Genomic DNA, 20,030 nt, shown 5'->3' with positions numbered 1-20,030 from the left:
TTTCACATTGTGCCAGTGACGTTAGAGATGTGAGTGTGTTGTGTTATGTGGATGTGCTCAAAAGTCATCTGAGGGACCATAACACTTAACGTCAACTTACCAAGCACCTAACTAACGAGACAATCAAGCAGTGTTTGATGAATGTAGCAGACAGTTCAATTGCAGATCGTGAGAAAAGAGACACCTGATTCAAAAAAGCTTGTCAATTATTATTGCAGTTGTTGTGGCTAAGTGCCGCACTTTTTTTTTTTTTTATCGTTCCCTATTAATGATACAAAAACAAGTGGGATATATTGAGTAACAATAAATATTGAAAATTACACACATGTAGCAAACAATCAAATAACAGCTAAAGATGACAATGCACATGTAATCCATTTGTGCTGTTTTATCAGGATATGTTACAGCCAGCTACTCTGCATATCACTGTGGCACAATGCTTATGTTTGTGGCTTCAAAAACATACAGTCGTGCAATAAAAGCACTGTGTTCCCCCCCAAAAATAACAAAGCTCTAAATCCTTCAAACGTTTTACATTTTTCTTCCAGGACCTTAATAATAGAGAACTTGTGGGGTGAAATAACCAAGGCAAAACCAAGAAATGCAGAAGAATTGTGGAATGTTGTTGACTCATCCTTGGCTGGAGTACCACTTAACAGGTTCCAGAAGTTGACTGCATGCAATACAGATGTGAAGCTGCTCTCAGAAACTGGTTATACGTTTGCAAAATTAGTTCAGTGATTTACAGCAAAACAAATCTTCAACCTTTTTAGTTTATACAGTACGTTATTTTCGTAGACGCCGCAGATGCACTTCAGTGTAAAAACTGGCGCATCTTGATTTCTGTGAAAGCGCAACGCTCGCTGGGAGTGTTTGCCAATTTGGTAGACACTTCACGTGAGCTCCTTGGACACGTGGTGGATGACAGACTTATTTCAACAGCGCACATCCAATCCTCTTAATCATTGTAGAAATGAATTCATTGAACACATGACTACCGTATTATTATTATTATTATTGTCATCATCATTATTATATTTTCTAACTCATTCCACGTACTGGCCGGCATGCAGCTTATAGGGGTTGGGAGGGAGGAAATGAATGATCGTTGGACCAGCTATAGCTATATGAGGTCCACGACATATTTCAGGCCAGCGTACCCGCTAATGCTAATTAGCGGGTAATTAATGCTAATGCTCCAGGCACGCACGCATCCTCTCCCGCATACAGAGACATCTTCATGCGAGACTATTGCAGCGCATTTAAGGGAATGAGAGAAGCCAACTACAGCGCTGGATCTGCGCTAGTCGCAAAAATAGAGCCCTACATGTTTTTAGGTTTTTGCAGTCACTACTATTTTTGAAAAGCCTTGTTAGCATTCCCTTTCTTTCACGCCATATAAAGGAATACACATTTGATACTTTAAAAAATAATAAATAATTTGCAGTCAAATAGAAAAGCTAAGTTACATTTTTACCTTTACTCACATTTTGGAACACACGCACACATACACACACACACGAGTATTCTGAACACGACTGTAAAACCAACCTATGTGTTAAAATGTACCATGACCTAAATTAACAGTTACTATATACTGTTGAACTAAATGGCTGTTCAAACATGCTTAGTTATTTGTGGAGAAAGTGGATCAGTACTTTATAAAAACAGTAAAAATACATGAGTGTTTCTGTTCAGTCCACTTTTAAAATGTTTCTTATCAACTTAATTTTAGTATTCGGAATCTGATGTAGTCTTAGCTCAAAAGATAACTTTGGTTGTGTTTACTGCCCAGTTCAATCTAGTTTTTAATTGTCTTCTATAATCTCCTTTATACTGTATATTCCGGCATTTAAACAACAGTTGTGTTATTAATATTCTTTCAAACTCCTTGCCTCGGTCAAAGTTGAAAATGGGCTGATTTGGTGACATGTATTAGCTTTTTGGTCAATAACAAGGCACTCTATCTGTTGTTTCAATAATGTACTAACTCAGTGAGAAGTTACAGTACACTGTACTTCGAACCACTTTGTTTTACCATGGCGTGTTTTAGGTGGAACTATGACCTCAAGCATCCTGTTGTCATGCTGCAATTGATCAGTCCTGATCAATATATGTGTATGTCAATATGCAAAGGCCCTATGGACTTCTGCACTTTCTGTAGTTCTTTAGTCACATTAAGGCCAACTGACAGCTTCTTTAGCTCATATTTAAGAGTATGCGTTTACTCAGAAGGCAGGAAATGTGGCAACTAAAGCAACATTTTCTTTCCTGAGGATAAACGATGAATCATCTGAAGCAGAGAAACAGGGGAAATGTGTATCTGATTTTAGTTTGTTGTGTTGTCACAACTAGATGAAACTAACTTCACAGCAGAACTGCTAAGCAAAACTGTGGGACCCCAGATGCTGAATCAGATATCCATAGTTCTCTTGCTTTGAGAAAGACAAATACCAGACTGTTGGAAAAAAAAGAACATTATTTCGAGATTCCAGATGCATCATATTAGTGAATGACAAAGATCATAAAAACAATTTAATCAGGGCCAGTGTGTTCTAGACCATTCAACCCAACCCTCTGCCTTGACACACTTGGTTGTTTTTAAAATCATCTAAGGCCGTCACTTCCTCCTTACATAATTTCCTCAATAGTCTGCAGCATAAATGCCAACTGTGATGAATTTTTTAGAAGAATACTGTCAACATTGCTTCTTTCTCAATCAGTTTTATCTTGGCTGTCACTGGATGGAGCAGGCTCAGTGGATGATGCCTTGCCCACTTCCCTCCTGCTGCTTGTCTGCTTCCTGCGTTTCGGGCTGCCATTTAGGATGCTCTCCAAGCTCTGCATTGTCTGGAAGTGCTTCCTAGAGCCCAGGAGAGCAGGATTGTTGACCAGTGTGTACACCAGCTGCCAACGAGAGCGAATCCTGCGACTGCTGGTGGACGTGCTCTGCGAGCTCTCCTGGATCCCTGCAAATGTGATAGAGCAGGCTGTTAGGATAGAACCATATGTCACACATGAGTGCTTGAGGGTCTATGACTAGACACTATGTTACTGCTTTGTCTGCATCATACTGAGTACTGTTTCTATGTAGCTAAATAATTGTTTTGTATGGTCGTATCTTCTTTCAATAGGTTGATAAACCAATTTATGTAATTCCCCAATAGGAAAAGTGACTATGCTTTAACCTTCGGAAGAAGAAAACTAAAAGTTTGCCAGACACTAAAAATATTAATATGGACAATATTTAAATATATCAGTCCATAGCCTAATGACAGTGCAGAAGGTGGACGTGGATACAAATACAGTTTATAATAATTAAAATTAATCTAAAAGAGTGATTTTGTCGTTGCACATTAGTGTGTTTGAAGAGAATATCAGGGGTGGTGTGAAATATTTACAAATTTCACTTAAATGATACAAATTTGATTTATTGACTATAAATAATGACTGGTAAGCACATCTGCCTCACAGTTCTGAGGACCTGGGTTCAAATCAGGCCTCGATTTTGTTGAGTTTGCGTGTTCTCCCCGTGCCTGCGTGGGTTTTCTCCGGGCACTCCGGTTTCCTCCCACATCCCAAAAACATGCATGAATTGAAGACTCTAAATTGCCCGTAGGTGTGAATGTGAGTGCGAATGGTTGTTTTAAAAACTGTATGTGCTCTGCGATTGGCTAGCAACCAGTCCAGGGTGTACCCTGCCTCTCGCCCAAAGATAGCTGGAATAGCCTCCATCACGCCCGTGACCCTAGTGAGGATAAGAGGTGTGGAAAATGGATGAATGGACTCTAAATAATGTATCTTTGTTCATCTGTCTGTGAAAGTGACTTATAATGACAGCCATAACAATTAAAAGCTCTTCCACTAGATGGCAGAAAGCACATAATTGACCTGCATATCCACTTTTTATGACATTCTTGTTTGGTGGTGTGCTATTAGTAAAATATAAAAGATTTGTACCCATGTGGATAATAGTGAATAATCAACATTAAGTAATGTTTTCAAGTAAAACAAAATGCATACAAACCACTGCCACTCGTAATAATAATAATGACGACATTCTGACAACAAGATACTGTATATACAGTTATGTTTAGAAGTATACATACACTCATGAAGGGCATGCAATCTTTTGGTACAGTCACTCTGTGAGGCAAACATGCTAACCATTATTTCACTATGCTGCCCTTTTTTTTTACATGAGAGGGAAAATAGTAGCGATCAAAATAATGATACACGTGTGTGTGTGTGTTAGTATGTATATACATATATATATATATGTATACCTTCCTCTGCGTCTCGTATTTTCTGGCCCACTTGGCCACCTACCACCATTATGTCCAGCAGCAACCCGCAGAAAGCTTTCATGACCGGGTGTGACTGGCTCACCTCCACCTTCAGAAAGTGGGTGTAATAGTGGAATGCTGGGTGGGGTCAAAAGACACATGAGCAGTGATCGGTGACAGTAATTCAACACTATCATAAACGTGTAGATCTTTGATTCTAATAATATGAATATTAATTCTCTATACATTGTATCCTGTTGTTACCAATCAAATGTTTTGTAAGAGCTGCGTTGTCGCTGTTGTTTCAACCCTTTATACCTGGGTCATAGGCCTCAGCAGTGTGGTGTAGCAGACTGATGTCGACACGGCCAAGATGTACAATGTTGTGCAGTGCAGTAATGACCATTCTCCATATGGCCACTATCAGTCCCACCACGGTGTTGATAAGAAACAGCAAATATGTCAGAAGGAACAAACTCTCCCTGGAAATCCAACAAGCAAAGTGCAATTTGAAACTTACAATTGAAACCTTTCCCTTGACAATGATCTGTTAAGTGATTCGCGATCAAGCACAACATATCCAGCATGAGGGTTCCTTGACGCAGAGTGACACATGTTGTACCTGTTATTTAAGTCTCTGGTGCCGGCATCTTTTTTGACAAAGGCAAACTTGGCAGCGACATGCTGAAGCACTGTGACCACAATTACTGTAACCCATCCTGGCCTGATGCAACACACAGGTTAAATTTGTTAAATGTTTATTTGTCAAATAAGAATTAAAAGAAAATAAATTGATGAATGTTTGCTGACTGACCAAGCTTTGCCAGCAATCTCAAAGACAATCAGGTTACGTCCATAGAAGATGGGGATGATGATAAGGAAGACCAGGAACATGAAGCAGATAAAAAACACAACAGTCTGGATCACCATACCTGCCAAGATATCACGCAACAAAAAGACGTACAATATTTTTCGCAGTGTTTCTAATATGCTAACTCGTTCGTGTAACCAAATGAGGTACCTAAAACACATTTCAGTACGTGACGGTGACGTTCTATACCACTTTTCAACTACATACAGGTGTTGCTTATGTGTTCCAAAAAACATGTCATAAACATCGATCAGTATTTCAAAGTGAAAATAAAAATGATATTCAATGGGGTAATTTTCAGATGTGTTTCAGCGCATACTAGGTATTTAGTCGTCATGAAGTACTGACAGTCAAAAATAATGAGTTAGTTTTAGGTAAAGTGATAGAACAACCTAACTCAGTCCACTACTGATGCTATGGTAGGATTAAGTGGTTTTAGGTGCTTAAATGAGATTTCATGATAATAAGAGTAAGATAACATGATGAACACAGATGATGTGTGAAGTGTTTTTGAGCTTTACCCAGACAGACGATGGCAGCTTGGTATCCAGTCAAGCCCATCCAGCAGACAACACCGGATTTAGATGGACGAAGGTTCTTCTGGCTGTTGTAAAGGTTGTAAATCTCACCCTTGTACAGTCCCCTCAGGTTTGACCTGAAGCAAAGCACCCAAGAGAATGATGCGAGGGGTCAGTTTCTATATAGACATCCATCTTTTTTCTATTCTGGTTGTCCTGATTAGGGTTACAGGTGAGCTGGAGCCTATCCCAGCTGACTTTGGGCGAGAGGCGGGCTACACTCTGGACTGGTACATATAGACAACCATTCACTCGTACAGTACACTCGCAAACACAACTATGAACTATTTTGTCATTGATGAACCTAACGTGGTATGTTTCGTAATAAAAAATCGGAGTGCCTGGAGAAAACCAGTGCGTGCCCAAGGAAACAAAGAAACTACACAAAAAGGCCAGGGCCACGATTTGAACTCCTGTGAGGCAGACATGCTACTCACTAGGCCACATGTTGCGTAGTAAAAATACAATTATTTTTTTTGTTAGCTGGAGACTAGATTTCAGTACCTGTGAAGTACCATGGTCCTCATGAGCATGACCAGACTGACCACACAAGACAGGGTCAATGCACAGAGGTAGCAGACTGGGAAAAAAAAAACACAGGAAGCAGAACATAAGATAGTATCTCTGTCAATCAAAATGCATTTTTAATTAAAATGTCTCAAACCTTCCAGTAGCCAAGTGTAGAAAGTGACGATTTTGACAACCTCCATTCTGTCATCGGAGAGGACGATCCCAAAACCCAGTAAGAGGAAGGCAATGTTCTCATCAATACCGGCACGAACAATATGGAGGGTTGGGACAACCAACACAACTAACAAGAGAGCTGTCTGAAAGACAAAATAATTTACTCTAAGGCAAACAGAATGATCGACCAGAACATAATCTTCCGTGCTCCTGAGTGGCAAGACATAGGTTAATAATTTTAATAATTCACTTAGATTGATTTTTTATAATTATATGTATTCATTAATTTGTTTTTTTAAATACCAGCGTGTTACTTGTTTATCCATGTGATCAAGACGGTATGTGTAAGAAAATAATCTATTTGATGTATTACATGCAAATCAAGCATTGTGGTGAACACTCTTCAGTTTTAGAGACAGAGTAGGCATCATGATTAAAGCACACTTACATGGTATATCGCCACCAAAGCTACAAATATTGATACAGCCAGCTTTAGAGGGAAATGAAACACTGAAAGAGGAGAAAAAAAAAGTTCAGAAGAGTTGAGAATGTCACAGTGTGTTTGATGTGAAAATGGACAAACCTTTTTCTGGAAGATAAAGATAACTCTTTGGCATATTCAGTAGTCTCTCCACCAATGTTGCTTTGTCACATGAGGTGGGGCTGCAATTTTTGAACAAAAATAGTCAATCACAGCTCACTAAGACTGTAAACGGCAATTTATAACTTTTGAAGTACATTGATGAAAGTGAGTTTATTTAATTTGGCCATTGAAATGCATGCACTGCCTTCAAATGAATTCATTTCTTGTGGACTAGAACACTGAACAAATAATTGGTTTCCAGTCACCTGAGTGCTGCAGGCTTCTTCTTCTTTTTGAGAAGGGATTTTACATAGTCGGTGTAATAACTGCTGTCAAGGTCCTAGTAGACAAATAATTCAGAATAATGACAAAACATTGATCCATCCATCCATCCATTTACTTCCACTTATCAGAGGTCGTGTCACGGAGGCAGCAGCTTAAGCAGGGTAGCCCAAACTTCCCTCTCCCCAGCCGCTTCGTCCAGCTCTCCCCTTGGCGTTGCGAGGTCAGCTGAGAGACACAGTCTCTCCAGCATGTCCTTGGTCGTCAATGTTGCCTCCTCCTGGTGGAACGTGCCTGTAACACGTCACCAGGGAGACGTCCAGGGGGCATCCTTATCCGATGCCCGAGCCACCTCATCTGGCTCCTCTCGATGCGGAGGAGCAGCACCTCGACTCTGAGTCCTTCTCCAATGACCGAGCTTCTCAACCTATCTCTAAGGGAGAGCCTGGACACCCTGCGAAGGAAACTCATTTCGGCCGTGTGTAACCGCCGAATTGTTCTTCCGGTCACGACCCACAGCTCGTGAACGTAGCTGAGGGTAGGAACGTACCTCGATTGGTAAGTTGATAGCTTCCCCTTTCGGCTCAGCTCCTTCTTCACCACAGAAGACTGATACAGAGTCTGCATCACTGCAGACGCTGCACTAATCCACCTCTCGATTCTTCCCTCACTTGTGAACAAGACCCAGAGATATTTGAACTCCTCCACTTGGGGCAGCATCTGCTCGAGAGAGAGCACTCCACCCTTTTCCGACTGAGGACCATGGTCTCAGATTTGAAGGTGCTGATTTTCATCCCAGCCACTTCACACGTGGTTGCAAACCGCTCCAGCGAGAGTTGAAGATCAGGGCTTGATGAAGCCATCAGAACCACATCATCTGCAAAAAGCAGAGATCTAATACTGACAGTCACCAAACCGAAGACCCTCAACACCTTGGTTGCAAGTAGAAATTCTGTCCATGAAGGTAATGAACAGAATCAGTGACAAAGGGCAGCAATCCGGACCAAATTCTGACACTGGTCCTATAGGGACAGGCCTTATTAGGGGGTCAGGTCCCCTATACTCCCGGAGAACCCTCCACAGGACTTCCCGAGTGGCACGGCCGAACACCTTTTCCAAGTCCACAAAACACATGTAGACTGGTTGGGGGAACTCCCATGCACCCTCCAGAACTTTCCTAAGGGTCTAGAGCTCCGGTCCCACTTCTTAAAAAGGGGGACCAACATCCCGGTCTGCCAATTCAGGGACACTGTCCCCGATGTCCACGCAATATTGCAGAGACGTGTCAACCAGGAGAGCCCCACAACATCCAGAGGCTTTAAGAACTCCGGACGGACCTACCACTTAGGAGCATTTTACACCCCGCCCCCCCGCAAAGCTTTGTTTCACTTGGCTAGCCGGTACCCATCAGCTGTCTCCGGAGTCCCACAAGCCAAAAAGGTCCAATAGGACTAATTCTTGAAGGCATCCCTTACCGCTGGTGTCCACCAGGCGCTCACCATTAGCCCCACCTCCAGGCTCTAGAGGGGGGCCCTGGTGACCCGCATCTGGGCGATGGAGAACGAGGTCCAAATATTTTTCTCATCATAAAGGGTTCTATGAGCCGTGCTTTGTCTGGACCCTCACCTAGGACCTATCATGGGTGACCCTACCAGGGGCATAAAGCCCCAGACAACTTAGGCCCTAGGATAAGGAAACACAAACTCCTCCACCACAATAAGGTGACGGCTCCAGGAGGGGACAAAACATAAAATTTTCTGAAATTTGTACCCACCACTCTATGCTAATAAAACCTGCTGTCGAAACAAGTATTATTATCCTTAGTGGATGAGAAGAAGAAGAAAACAGCACAGGTCTTGTGTAATCCTTTAAAAGACGCTGAGGTACGTCCTCTCTGCTCACAAAAAGCTTTTTATTGTAATCATGAATGTTATGCCTAACATTGCTTAAATAAATATTGTTCAGTGTCGTTGAATAAGTGTTTTTTTTTTTTTTATCTCTTCAGCTCGTTGTCTCATTAGACAAACATTTCTCACCTCTTCACTCTGTGTTCCTCTGAAAAACAGAAAAGGAAACTGGACGCAAAGATATGCCAGGCAGACCAGCTGAGGCAAACTTGCAAGCAAGGAATAGAACTTGTAAAGCTGTGAAAAGAATAGGGAAACATGCAAGTAAGATGTTGAATGTAAGAGAAGAAACTATGTGTATATATTAATGCCGAACCTCTGGAGTCTTTGGGCAGTCCAACTTCTGCCACAGCTGGACACCAAAATGGCTGATAGAGAGCAGAGTGCCAAACACATAACCAGCCTTGTGCTGCAGAGTGCTACAAACCATCAGAGGGTAGTAGAGCACTGGATAGTAGAAGATGGCGATTATCTTCATGAACTCTAAACACACATGGAGATGAGATCGATGGATACTTTCTTCAATACATCATGCACAAGATGAATATGTAACCGTTCATACAGAGATTATACTCAGTTGTGGGAAATGGGGAACAAAACTGTAATTTCTCAGAGGAAATCATTCAGTTGCATGAATTTCTGGTACCACATAGTTACTCTTGTCCCTGTAAAGTGATGTAACCACTTTGCCACCTACAGCAAATATGTTTAACATACTTTCTTTGCACTCCAAATCTGCACCTTTGATTTCAGCTGGAGTATCCTTGGAGAAAGGCAGCGGATCAGGTGCAATCACCAGCAAGGCCAGCTTGCTGAACACCAGCCCAAACACAGCCATCACCACACCTTTCCTCTGTGTTTGATCCAGGAAGTTGGTTGGACTGTAAGAGCATGCAGGGGCATCAACACATGTCACACAAACTTATAATCAGATAGCAAGCACTAATTGCAATTGGAACTCACCTAAAGATACTGGAGGATCCTCTTGTAAATCCTTGGCAGAGTTTATTTCTCCTGCTTAGAGCTGCCAGAATTACCATGATCACCAGCTAGGAGAATAAAAACAAGAATTCTGTTCACGTCATTGAAGATCGATCAGGACGCATTAGCAAACTGCTGCTGCTGGTTTGGAAGTGCTTTCACACTTTGATGGTTTACGTTCTTTGGTTCAAATCAGTTGATGGGTCTGTAAATCTGGGACGCTTCACCCAGAAAAAAAGTGTAAAGGAACAATAATACAAACTGGAGAGTGGTTAAGTACTAGTTGGGATGCAGCACTTGAAAACAAATTTGGCCTTTGTTAATATGGATAATCTACCAAGCTACGGTGCACCAATTAGTAGCCAAGTTCGCTGTCAAGGGACACTTACTCTCTTACTTTTACTTAAGAACAGGCATTGAATCAGTATGTCTACTTCATTCATTTATTACACAAGTAGCGGTACTTCTACTTAAGTACAGATTGAGTACAGAGTGTGAATACTTTTGCCACATCTGCTTCATAGTAGTTTACATAGTTTAAAAAATGGCTTCTTTTTCAGCGTGTACTTACAGATATAGAGAGTATGCATATGTGAAATATTGCATCACTCGCTGTTGGGTCACACGGTGAAATAACTCTGCAGAAGAAATACACGCAAGTCAACAATCTAAGCAAAACACATTAGGCACCCACTTATTTACTATGATCAACAATTAACTAACGTTGACCATGCCATTTTATAGTCTGATTGAATGAGAGATACTGTCACAAAGAATTTCCTTATCTTCGGATTTAAAGCTTCAGGGTAATACTCACTCTTTGGGAGGTTTTGTTGGTTCTGGGTTGTTGGAGTACCAGTCTGAATAATCATAGTAGGAATATTCAAAAGGCTCAAATTCATCCTTGCTGTGGTTCATTGTGCCTGCTTGATGAAGATCGCAAAATGAATAAAACTTTTCTGCGTCTCGTTCTGCCTTCAAGTCAGGTAACGTGGGCCAGATCCGTTGGGGCTGATGCAGTGTTAGAACCAAACCACCCAATGCATTCCAGTAAGCGTTAAGTATTAAACACAGTAGATTAGCTGCTGCACATGGGCAAGTGGTAGAAGTGCAAGAACATTTTGACCTAAGGTGAACTCTGATGCCAAGTGAAGATTAGCCATACTATTCATCCAGTTGTTCAACCAAAATTTGTTTGCTCGCATCTCTTAAGGTATTGCAGTGAACCACCGAATATTTGCAGTTCAATATTCGCTCATTGTTTGGGCAAACCACCCTCCTCCTGTTTTTGTGCTCAGACCAAAGCCCAGTATAATGTACTGTATGACCAGGCACGTGCACAGAGATGTTTGAGTGGAGGTGCTCTCAGCCAAAAAAGGGCACCCATCACTAAAATTATTCATACAATTATGAAAAAAACACTAGTATGTATTTATAGGCTCACGATATGTACCATACGCCCAAGGGTTCAAATAAATGCCTGTCAGAGTTCAAAACACTTTGGGTAAAATTGATGACAGAGAAGGTATACATTTTGTTTAATTTTGATGAATGAACAAAAATATGGGTTGCAGCAAAAAGAGGACTTTTTTGGTTCAGGGCAAACGAGTTGGTGCTTGAGCACCACCTAGTGGAGCCTGGAAGTATATTGAAGTGAGTTGAAGAGCTTCATGTGGCGGTACTTTGTAGCATCTAAAGGCAATTAAAAACCTTTTTGGGGTAGTGTCAATTACTCGCGGATTTTCGTTATTCGCAGCAGGGCAACTCGGGCCCTGGGGTTACTGTAAGGGATAACATTTTTCATTTTTTACATTTTCACCAAAGTGTGTTTGTCTGTTTGTTTTCCATGAGAAGCAATACATCAAGGAAATAGTAGATTCACTTGGAAGTCAGTTTGAAAAGAAAATGCATGGAGGCCTTGGGGAATGAACGGAAATGTATTTACACTTTTTGGAGAGAGAAAATGTCAGTGTATGATGACAGCTTTGTCCTTAATAACGTTAGTTTGTTATTATTTTGGGGGGAGGTGCGGCATTCCAACTTGAGTGTCCACATTTACCATTTCTTTACAAAATCATTTCACATGGACATCCAAAAATATTTTGAAAAACACCCAAACCTGATTTATCGTGAAAACTGGTTAAATGTTCTTTTCATGTTGCAATGTGGAATTAACCTTCATGCCTTGGTCTGCCTGTTACTGAAGAGACTAATCCCATTATAAAATGAAAATCTCTGATTTAAACAAGAAAAACCTTTGTTTGCAACCGCCTTGGGGAAAAAACTCTTACTCAAATTACACATGAGGAAATGCAGAATTATTTAGACAATGTGACAATGACGCTGTTGCATATTCATTCATTCATTTGTCTGAAAAATTTTAGAGCAACATGCAATGATGATCAATCAGTCAAACTTTACTTATAAAGCACCTTTCATTCAATGACATGCATCTCAAAGTGCTTTCCATAGTTAAAATCAAGCAATATATATATATATATATATATATATATACCCTTTCCAAAAAATGTGAATACCATGGAAAAGTTTCTTTATTTCCATAATTCCATTCAAAAAGTTAAACTTTCCTAAATTATAGATTCAGGGCCCACAATTTAAACAATTTCAAGTATTTATTTGTTTATTTTTACATAATTTGGGCTTCCAGCTCATAAAACCCACAAAATCAGAAATTCCAAAAATGTGATTACTGTGACGAAATCACCATTTGCTTTCAGTTACTGGAGAGAAAAAAAGAAATTAGGGTCACATTAAAGCAATCCAAATATGTTATTCAAAACGATATGTTAATCTTCAATACTTGGTTGGGAATCCCTTTGCTTTAATCACTGCCTCGATGCGCCATGGCATTGAGGCAATCAGCCTGTGATGCAATCAGCACAGATGTGGAATTTTTTTATTTTTTTGCTGTATTAGCTTAAAACACATTGAAAGCATTATGGCAAATTAATTTCCCACTTCTTTGTAGGTCTTGTTTTGTTGCAATACGGACAACCATGCTGAAAGTTTGAAAACTATTTGGGATTTTTTTGACCCACAGACAGGAGCAGTGGTTTGCACGGCTGCCTCACAGCTGAGAGGTCCAGGGTATGAATCTTGGCTCAGACACCCACCTATATGGCTTTTGCATCTTGTCCCTCTGATTTAAAAAAGTAGTAAGTGGCTTCTTATGGTCTAATTTCGTTTGTAAAATGTGTCCTAACATTGCACTGAAGTTGAGGTGCAAAAGGTCACTTCTGCTTATTGTGTGCTACTTACTGTATTTCTCAACTCTAATCAACTAATTAGCCTATAACTACCAATGAAGGTTCTAACCGCTATAGGTTGTACTGTGTTTATGTGTCTAAATTTAGACAATAAAAAAAAATGTGAATGTCCAAAAACAACCCCTTTTATGAACAGCTTTGGTTAAGCACTTAAAATACCTACAGGTAAGGTACAGTGATGATAGCTTTCAGGACTGTACTTTAATTACAGAAATTAATGACAGTTTCAGCTGTGTCACTGATGGTGGAGTGGTACATTTGCCTGACTTTGGTACGGGCAGCGTGGGTTCAGTTCCCACTCAGTGACGGTGTGGATGTGAGTCAGAATGGTTGTCCGTGTCTATATGTGCCCTGTGACCAGTTCAGGGTGTAGTCCGCCTTTTGCCCGAAGTCAGCCGGGTTAGGCTCCAGTGCCCCATGACCCTGAACTGGATAAAAGGTCTTGAGAATGGATGGATGGATGGATGGAAGTTTTGGCTGTGATGTCTTTGACTACCATTTGAGGCAGCAGAGCGCAGTTGTTCACTGCAAGTTCCATGATTGTGTACCCTTACACTTGCCAAGAAAACACAACATGCACACAGACTGCACACGGATGGCTGGCAATATATAGTCGTGGATGTTCATTCGTACTTTGTACAAACTAGGGATCAATATGAACTATCCATGGAATATAAAGAAATAAATGTAGATTTTGAATATTATAGAAAGATTATACATATAACATGCAACACTGTGATGGATAGAGCTATTTTAATTAATCTATTATGAGCTGGTATAATTTATTACACAAAACCATGAAATAAGAAACCAAATGGAAAATGTTTCTGTTTCTTTATCAAGGCATGACAACATGAAAATACATTCACGCTGAATATATATTTCATCTATCAACCAAGCAAATTAACATGTGCAATGCAATATTCAGTGTAAGACGTCAATAGAGAAACACTTGACTATCACAGATGACTGTGATATTGGTTGCGTAACACAGAAATCAAATTATAAATCATATACAAGCAACAGCAAGCATGATGGTGTGGCATGGCAAGAGAAAACAAACAAATAAACAAAGTGACCTTAAAATGAACCTTAAATCGTTTACAAAGCAGCAATCTGCCAATCATCCTTCCTCCATACTGGTAGTGCCTGGAAAACTGCACGTTGTAAGGTATCAGAATCAGTTTTTAAACATGTCGCACAGCAATTTCTCCATTGGAGTGTTTCCGATGGTCCTGTGGAAGAACAGTAGCTCAATGCGCTCAGAGTTCACAAATCGTAGCGACGGGAGAAGAAGAAGCAACTTTCCAAACCTAAACAAAACCAAAAAAAAATAGATATTCGTGCTACATTCTTATCACACTTTTATAGCATTCACATTTGTGTATTTACATTGCACAGTGGCCTCTTGGAAATAAATGCTACCATGGCATACCTGGCTGGTTGACTGGGGTAGTGAGAGCGGATGTGTTGTCCCAGCATCACGTGCGACTGATCCTGAAGGTTCTCCACTTGTTCTGGATCTTTTAGACCACGGGTCTCTGTGGACAAGAAGGACCAATGTGAGTAGAGAAAAAATCTTAAACAAACTCATTGATTATTTGCTTTTAAATTGCATATTAAACCCTGTAGCCATTTATAGACCAAGGAACCATACTTGGTAACTTTCACATTCTGCAAGTGGAGCGTAATAATACATTTGTTAATGACCTTTAAATTGAGTAGAAGTTTTACTTAAGACTTTTTATGGATTGTTTCTTATTGATCTTAGTTTCAACATCACTTTAAGTAATTTTAATATTACATTATGTTATTTCACTGAGCAAAAAATACTTTTTACAGAGGCAGCTCCCCACCGGGCTTGAAGAGCACAATGGCCTTGAGGCAGGCGAACTCCGTGGGGTCGACGGCAAGGGCCTTAAAGCGGCTAAAGACCTCCTGCAGGAGTCTCAGGTCCAGGCTCGTGTAGCTGGTCTTGCCCTGCATGCCTGGGCACAGGTCTGGCAGGGAGAGCAGGGGGCAGCTGTCCAGCGGCAGAGACCACTGGATCGCGCACAAGAGGAAGAGCTCACTCCACGCCTCCTCAAGTAGGATCACCTGCATGGATACCAAGAATGTGAAACCAAACTTACATCATAATGCAGCCTTATGATGTAAGTTTCAAATTTGCAGTACAGCAAATATTTCATTTCATCCTCAGAGTGAATGTGTCACTGAGTATGTGCCATTCGAGAAGTCTCACCTGGTCTCTGAAGGGTAGGTTGGAAAACACTGGCAGGTTCTTGGCCCACTTCACCGACATGAAGAGGAGCCTCGCCGAGGTCTCATACACGTTTTCCGAGGTGGGCGGGTAAAATGCCATGTGGTATTCCGAGGACGCTCGCTCCGGCTCGTTGCTGGTCACATCAATGTTCTCGTCGACTGGAATAGAGAATAAAATGTTAGTGGTATGGCTTCTGCTGATGAAATGAGTTTATATCCTTGTTTTGGGTTTGATAGGTTTATGAGGAGGTCTTTGACTTGTAAACGTTTCTTTTGTATCGTTTCAGAGGAGGTTATTTCTGAGCATGCTCACACACTAATAGTGACACAACATACTATCACCTCTTAATTTGTTTAAGGCCCCATGCAATTGCTTAGTTTGCTTATGCCTCCTGCAGGCTCCGTTTTGAGAATCTATAAACACGCTCCGGCGTGCTGCCAGATATTTGCGGTGCCTATAAAACAATATACTATACTACCACTGTCAGTCTTGGGCCCTTGGGATCGCCCCCAAATATAAAAGCATGGTTCCACATCATGCAGAAAATATATCGTAAAAAAAAAATATATCCTCACCATCCTCGGGCTCCAGCTTGGCGCAGGTCTCGGCCGTCATAAGGCTGGCCATGAAGCGGTGGTTGTTCTGAGGGCTGACACAGCGTTGGGGGGGCACCGAAGAGGTGATGGCTATGGACGAAGTGATGTGTGGCCATGCGATGACAGAGCCACTTGAAGAGGAAGATGAGGAAGAGGACGAGGAGCAAGTGGGCTCCCGCGTGGTGGCCAGGTGCTCCTTCTCATGGTCAACATCGATGGAGTCCAGACGCACCTGAGCTGTGCTGCGGGGCTGCCGCTCATTCTGCACAGCTACAATTCACATGAAAGCAGCAGGATCGAAGAATTAGATTGGCTTGCAATAGGTCAATCTTCAGCACACCATCACACGTCCCCTAAATGAACCACCATGGTCCTTTAAATAGAATCCCATATAATTACCATCTTTATTCATGCCCGCCTGCAGGCACTTCTTCAGCCGGCACGCCTGGCACTGGTTGCGATGAGCCTTGTCTACTGGGCACATGCCCGTGCCTGCCTGACACCTGCAAACCAACAACCACATTTGTTTTCAGTGATTAATCTTTGCAAAAGATTTGGAAACACTGCGCATTCAACTTTTCTGAAGACAAATGATAGCTGATAACAAAACATGAATATGATATACACTCATTTAACATTTAGGCCAGTAGCAAAAAAAAAAAAAAAAAAAAGTCTCACTTTTGATTGATACTGTCAGAGATGTTTTAATTTAAGAATTGTTTGTTTATTGTTTTGTTTGTAGTTTGTAGTGGTGTACAACTGCACTGCATCATACTGAGACATGTTTCCAATATTTTGGTTGCCCAGTATAATTATAGTGAACTGCAACTGCAATAAAAACACATTATTTTCAAAATACCTGAGTGTGTCAATGAAAACATAAGTATTGTTAGCATTATTAGCACTGAAAGACCTGTCATACAACTTATATTAATAACATAGTATAATAAAATGTCGTATATATTCATTATTCATAACAAACTACTCACCATAGCAAAACTCAATACATAAAATAAAGCTGTATGTTTGACACTAAAGTCAATTGAACAAAAGTTTTTTTTCAACTTTATGTATAATATTAATTTGGGGATAGAATTGTGTGGCTATGGATTATATGTCTACTATGTCGCTGTCCTACCTATAAATGAGTCTCCTCCTCACACTGCGTTTGAAGAAGCCGCTGCAGCCATTGCAGGCATAAATGCCGTAGTGTTTTCCACTGCTGGTGTCGCCGCACACTTTGCAGACCAGAGCAGGGCTGAGGGCTTTGCCAGGGGCTGGACTCTTGGCTGCGGGTCAAGACAAGAGACAAATCATTAGTACCATTCATTCAGCGATGGATTGTGTCATACTTTGGACATGGTTGCCCTGCCATCTGTGGTGTGAGCTGAGTGTGCATGAAGATACGCAATATTGCAACAGCATATTTAGCGTGTAATTGTCAAGGTAAAACAATGAAAGACTGGGAACACAGAAACAAGTTAAACAAACTGAAATGAATCAACATTTATTATTATTATTATTGTCACAGTATTTGTCTTTAAATTATATGTACTTTACTTTTAATTAGTTTTATGTTTGTGTGTTTTTAGTCAAATGTAACTCACATACAAAAACCAACCTCTTTTTCCAATTGAAGGAACGCACCATAATTCAGATGCACCATGAAAGTATTCAGTAAACTATGCATCATTGGTTCTCTTGAAAGGCTCTGAGTACATCAAAATCATGTCTTTCTTTTTTTTAAAAGCATGATCATTGTTAGGCATATTTCATTCTGTAGTCTTTTTTTCCTAACAGCTGAACTTCATTGCATTCAATCCCTCACGCACACCTGTTGCACCTTAGCTGAAACAGGGCTCTCACCTCCTCTGCTGTCGTCCGTCCCACCGCTCCCAATCAACTCAGTGGGGGAACAGGACGGCCCCATGGGTATCTTAGTCAGGTGATCCTCCATCATTTTTACTGAAAATATATTCTTTCTTAGTGATGATGAACAGCGGGGAAATAACTGTCCCCAATCCTGAAAATTCGCCAGATATGGTATCAGGTTTCAGCCAACAAGGAGGAGCTTTGAAAAAAAAAAAAAACAGGGCCCGCTGTTGCTCCCAGTGTGCAGATGGCACACTGGATCTCCTGCAGTGCCTGTCTATGGGCTGGAGCTTCTGGCGTGGCGATGCAGACTCAAGCGCACACTTGCTGCACAGGTTGTATGTCGTCCCAGCGACCATCAGGGTCCGTTACTGTCTGTGGGTTCTCCTCGGTGGCACCTCCTCAAAAGGGAGCTGAAGGGGGGGGGGGGGGGGGGGGGGGGGGGGAGTGCTGGGGATTAGCCCCAAGTGCTGTGTAAGCAGCATGCTTATTTGTCATCCTCTTAATCTTTACTGTTCATCTAGTGGATCAATCAGTCACATTGCCCGAACATTGGTGTTGCTTAGTCTCCCAAAATGTGATGACCTCTGGAAGAGTTGTAACTTTAAGCCTGTAAAGTCTCGCCAGTCCATCCGTCACTGCATTTAACAGGGGACTAAACATAAACATAATTATGTTTTCATGTCCCTTCAATTTGTTCTTCACTCTTAATTTTTCTCCTATTATATATTTGATCTGCGTGATTGCCTCCCATTCTAAATGAAACCCATGTGTTTGCTCAGGAGCTGCCCTCCAACTCCAATTTTGCTTTTTGGACATGCAAACCTGCTTCCCCCCTGGGTGAGGAATTCCAGGGGGGGCTAATAAAAACTGGAATTGATGATGTTCTGGTCTGCATGATTTTAGCTCATACAGATGCTCCATTTATGCATTACTATAGAGTTTGAATTATCATGCATGTGCCATTAAGTGGATGAATTTGTATAGGAGACTCAGTCAATAAGCTCAGGGAGATCATGTAAGGAAAAAAGCTTTCTTGTTTTCTAAGTGAATCTTGACATTGCTCAAAACTATGCAGCCGTCCGTTTCCTATACCACTTGTGCTAATTAGGGTTGTGGGTGAGCTGGAGCCTACCCAAGATGAATTTGGGCGAGAGGCAGTTTACACCCAGGGCTGGTCGCCAGCCAATTGCGCGACACATATAGGCAAACAACCATTCACGCTCACATGTACACCTATGGACAAATAATTTTAAGTTAACCTACCGGTAACATGCAGGTTTTTGGAATGTGGAAGGAACCAGGAGTACTGGAGAAAACCCAGGTTGTTGGAGGGCTGCTAGTCTGCTTGCTGGCTACAGTTGAGGTGCCCCTGAGCAAGGCATCATCCCCATCACCCTGGCTCAAGTGGTGCAGCACTCTTTGTGCATGTCCAAGATGGTCCATACTCACTTAATGCAGGTGTAATCAACATTCTAAATGTATCGAATATTCAAAGATCAGTTAGTCTCAAATTTTTTACACCAACTAGCGCCTAAAAAAAATACAGTAATTGGCTCAGTAGAGTACCACCATCATGACCAACATTAAAATGCACTAGTGTAGTAGGTCTGTCGTCATTAAAAAATGAGACAGAGGTTTTACCCCTACAAAAAAAATCTATTTAAAATTATCGTAAGCCCCTGTAACATTAATCGCAGTTTGAATATTAACACTCCTAAAAAAAAAAAAAAAGTCCTTCAAATATTACTCAACTAAAGTATATTGCTATTGCTGTATTGTTAAATACAAAATAATGGTTAAAAACAAACAGTTCTGAACAATTAAATGCAAATGTATT

General features: G+C 41.1%; 2 protein-coding genes and 1 long non-coding RNA gene across 3 annotated transcripts; 1 reads left to right on the top strand and 2 right to left on the bottom strand.

The window, feature by feature from the left end:
- Positions 1–1,799: 1,799 nt before the first annotated feature.
- Positions 1,800–11,625, bottom strand: LOC133472863 (receptor for retinol uptake stra6-like). The gene is made up of 17 exons (XM_061764348.1): positions 10,990–11,625; positions 10,744–10,810; positions 10,155–10,240; positions 9,933–10,072; positions 9,508–9,674; positions 9,321–9,428; positions 7,269–7,342; positions 7,003–7,082; positions 6,868–6,929; positions 6,400–6,562; positions 6,240–6,315; positions 5,679–5,812; positions 5,101–5,218; positions 4,909–5,010; positions 4,605–4,768; positions 4,287–4,424; positions 1,800–2,969 (listed from the first exon to the last, which is right to left on the bottom strand). Exons 1-17 carry the CDS (start codon positions 11,088–11,090, stop codon positions 2,716–2,718), a joined length of 2,034 nt encoding a protein of 677 aa, XP_061620332.1. The 5' UTR covers positions 11,091–11,625; the 3' UTR covers positions 1,800–2,715.
- On the top strand, positions 9,378–15,434 carry LOC133472877 (uncharacterized). The gene is made up of 5 exons (XR_009786891.1): positions 9,378–9,455; positions 9,945–10,074; positions 13,234–13,348; positions 14,861–15,021; positions 15,302–15,434. It is a non-coding gene; the product is annotated as an uncharacterized LOC133472877 (long non-coding RNA).
- nr2e3 (nuclear receptor subfamily 2, group E, member 3) lies at positions 14,277–18,586 on the bottom strand. The gene is made up of 8 exons (XM_061764355.1): positions 18,185–18,586; positions 17,457–17,607; positions 16,718–16,821; positions 16,298–16,588; positions 15,702–15,880; positions 15,316–15,556; positions 14,895–15,000; positions 14,277–14,772 (listed from the first exon to the last, which is right to left on the bottom strand). The coding sequence occupies exons 1-8, from the start codon at positions 18,276–18,278 to the stop codon at positions 14,640–14,642; spliced, it is 1,299 nt and encodes a 432-aa protein (XP_061620339.1). The 5' UTR covers positions 18,279–18,586; the 3' UTR covers positions 14,277–14,639.
- Positions 18,587–20,030: the final 1,444 nt, after the last annotated feature.

This window comes from Phyllopteryx taeniolatus, chromosome 2 (genome assembly GCF_024500385.1).
Source record: "Phyllopteryx taeniolatus isolate TA_2022b chromosome 2, UOR_Ptae_1.2, whole genome shotgun sequence".
In the NCBI taxonomy this organism is placed as follows: domain Eukaryota; kingdom Metazoa; phylum Chordata; class Actinopteri; order Syngnathiformes; family Syngnathidae; genus Phyllopteryx; species Phyllopteryx taeniolatus.
Note: the sequence above shows the minus strand (reverse complement) of the source record. Positions and strands in the feature narration are given on the sequence as shown.

Coding starts and splice junctions, on each gene's coding strand:
- LOC133472863 (XM_061764348.1), bottom strand. CDS start 11,090: ATGAACCACAGCAAGGATGAATTTGAGCCTTTTGAATATTCCTACTAT. Junction 10,073..10,154: donor GGATCCTCCAGTATCTTTAG/GTGAGTTCCAAT, acceptor ATGCTCTTACAG/TCCAACCAACTTCCTGGATC. Junction 2,970..4,286: donor AATACGAGACGCAGAGGAAG/GTATACATATAT, acceptor TCACATTTGCAG/GGATCCAGGAGAGCTCGCAG.
- nr2e3 (XM_061764355.1), bottom strand. CDS start 18,278: ATGATGGAGGATCACCTGACTAAGATACCCATGGGGCCGTCCTGTTCC. Junction 17,608..18,184: donor GACGGACGACAGCAGAGGAG/GTGAGAGCCCTG, acceptor CTTGACCCGCAG/CCAAGAGTCCAGCCCCTGGC. Junction 16,822..17,456: donor AGGAGGAGACTCATTTATAG/GTAGGACAGCGA, acceptor GTTGGTTTGCAG/GTGTCAGGCAGGCACGGGCA.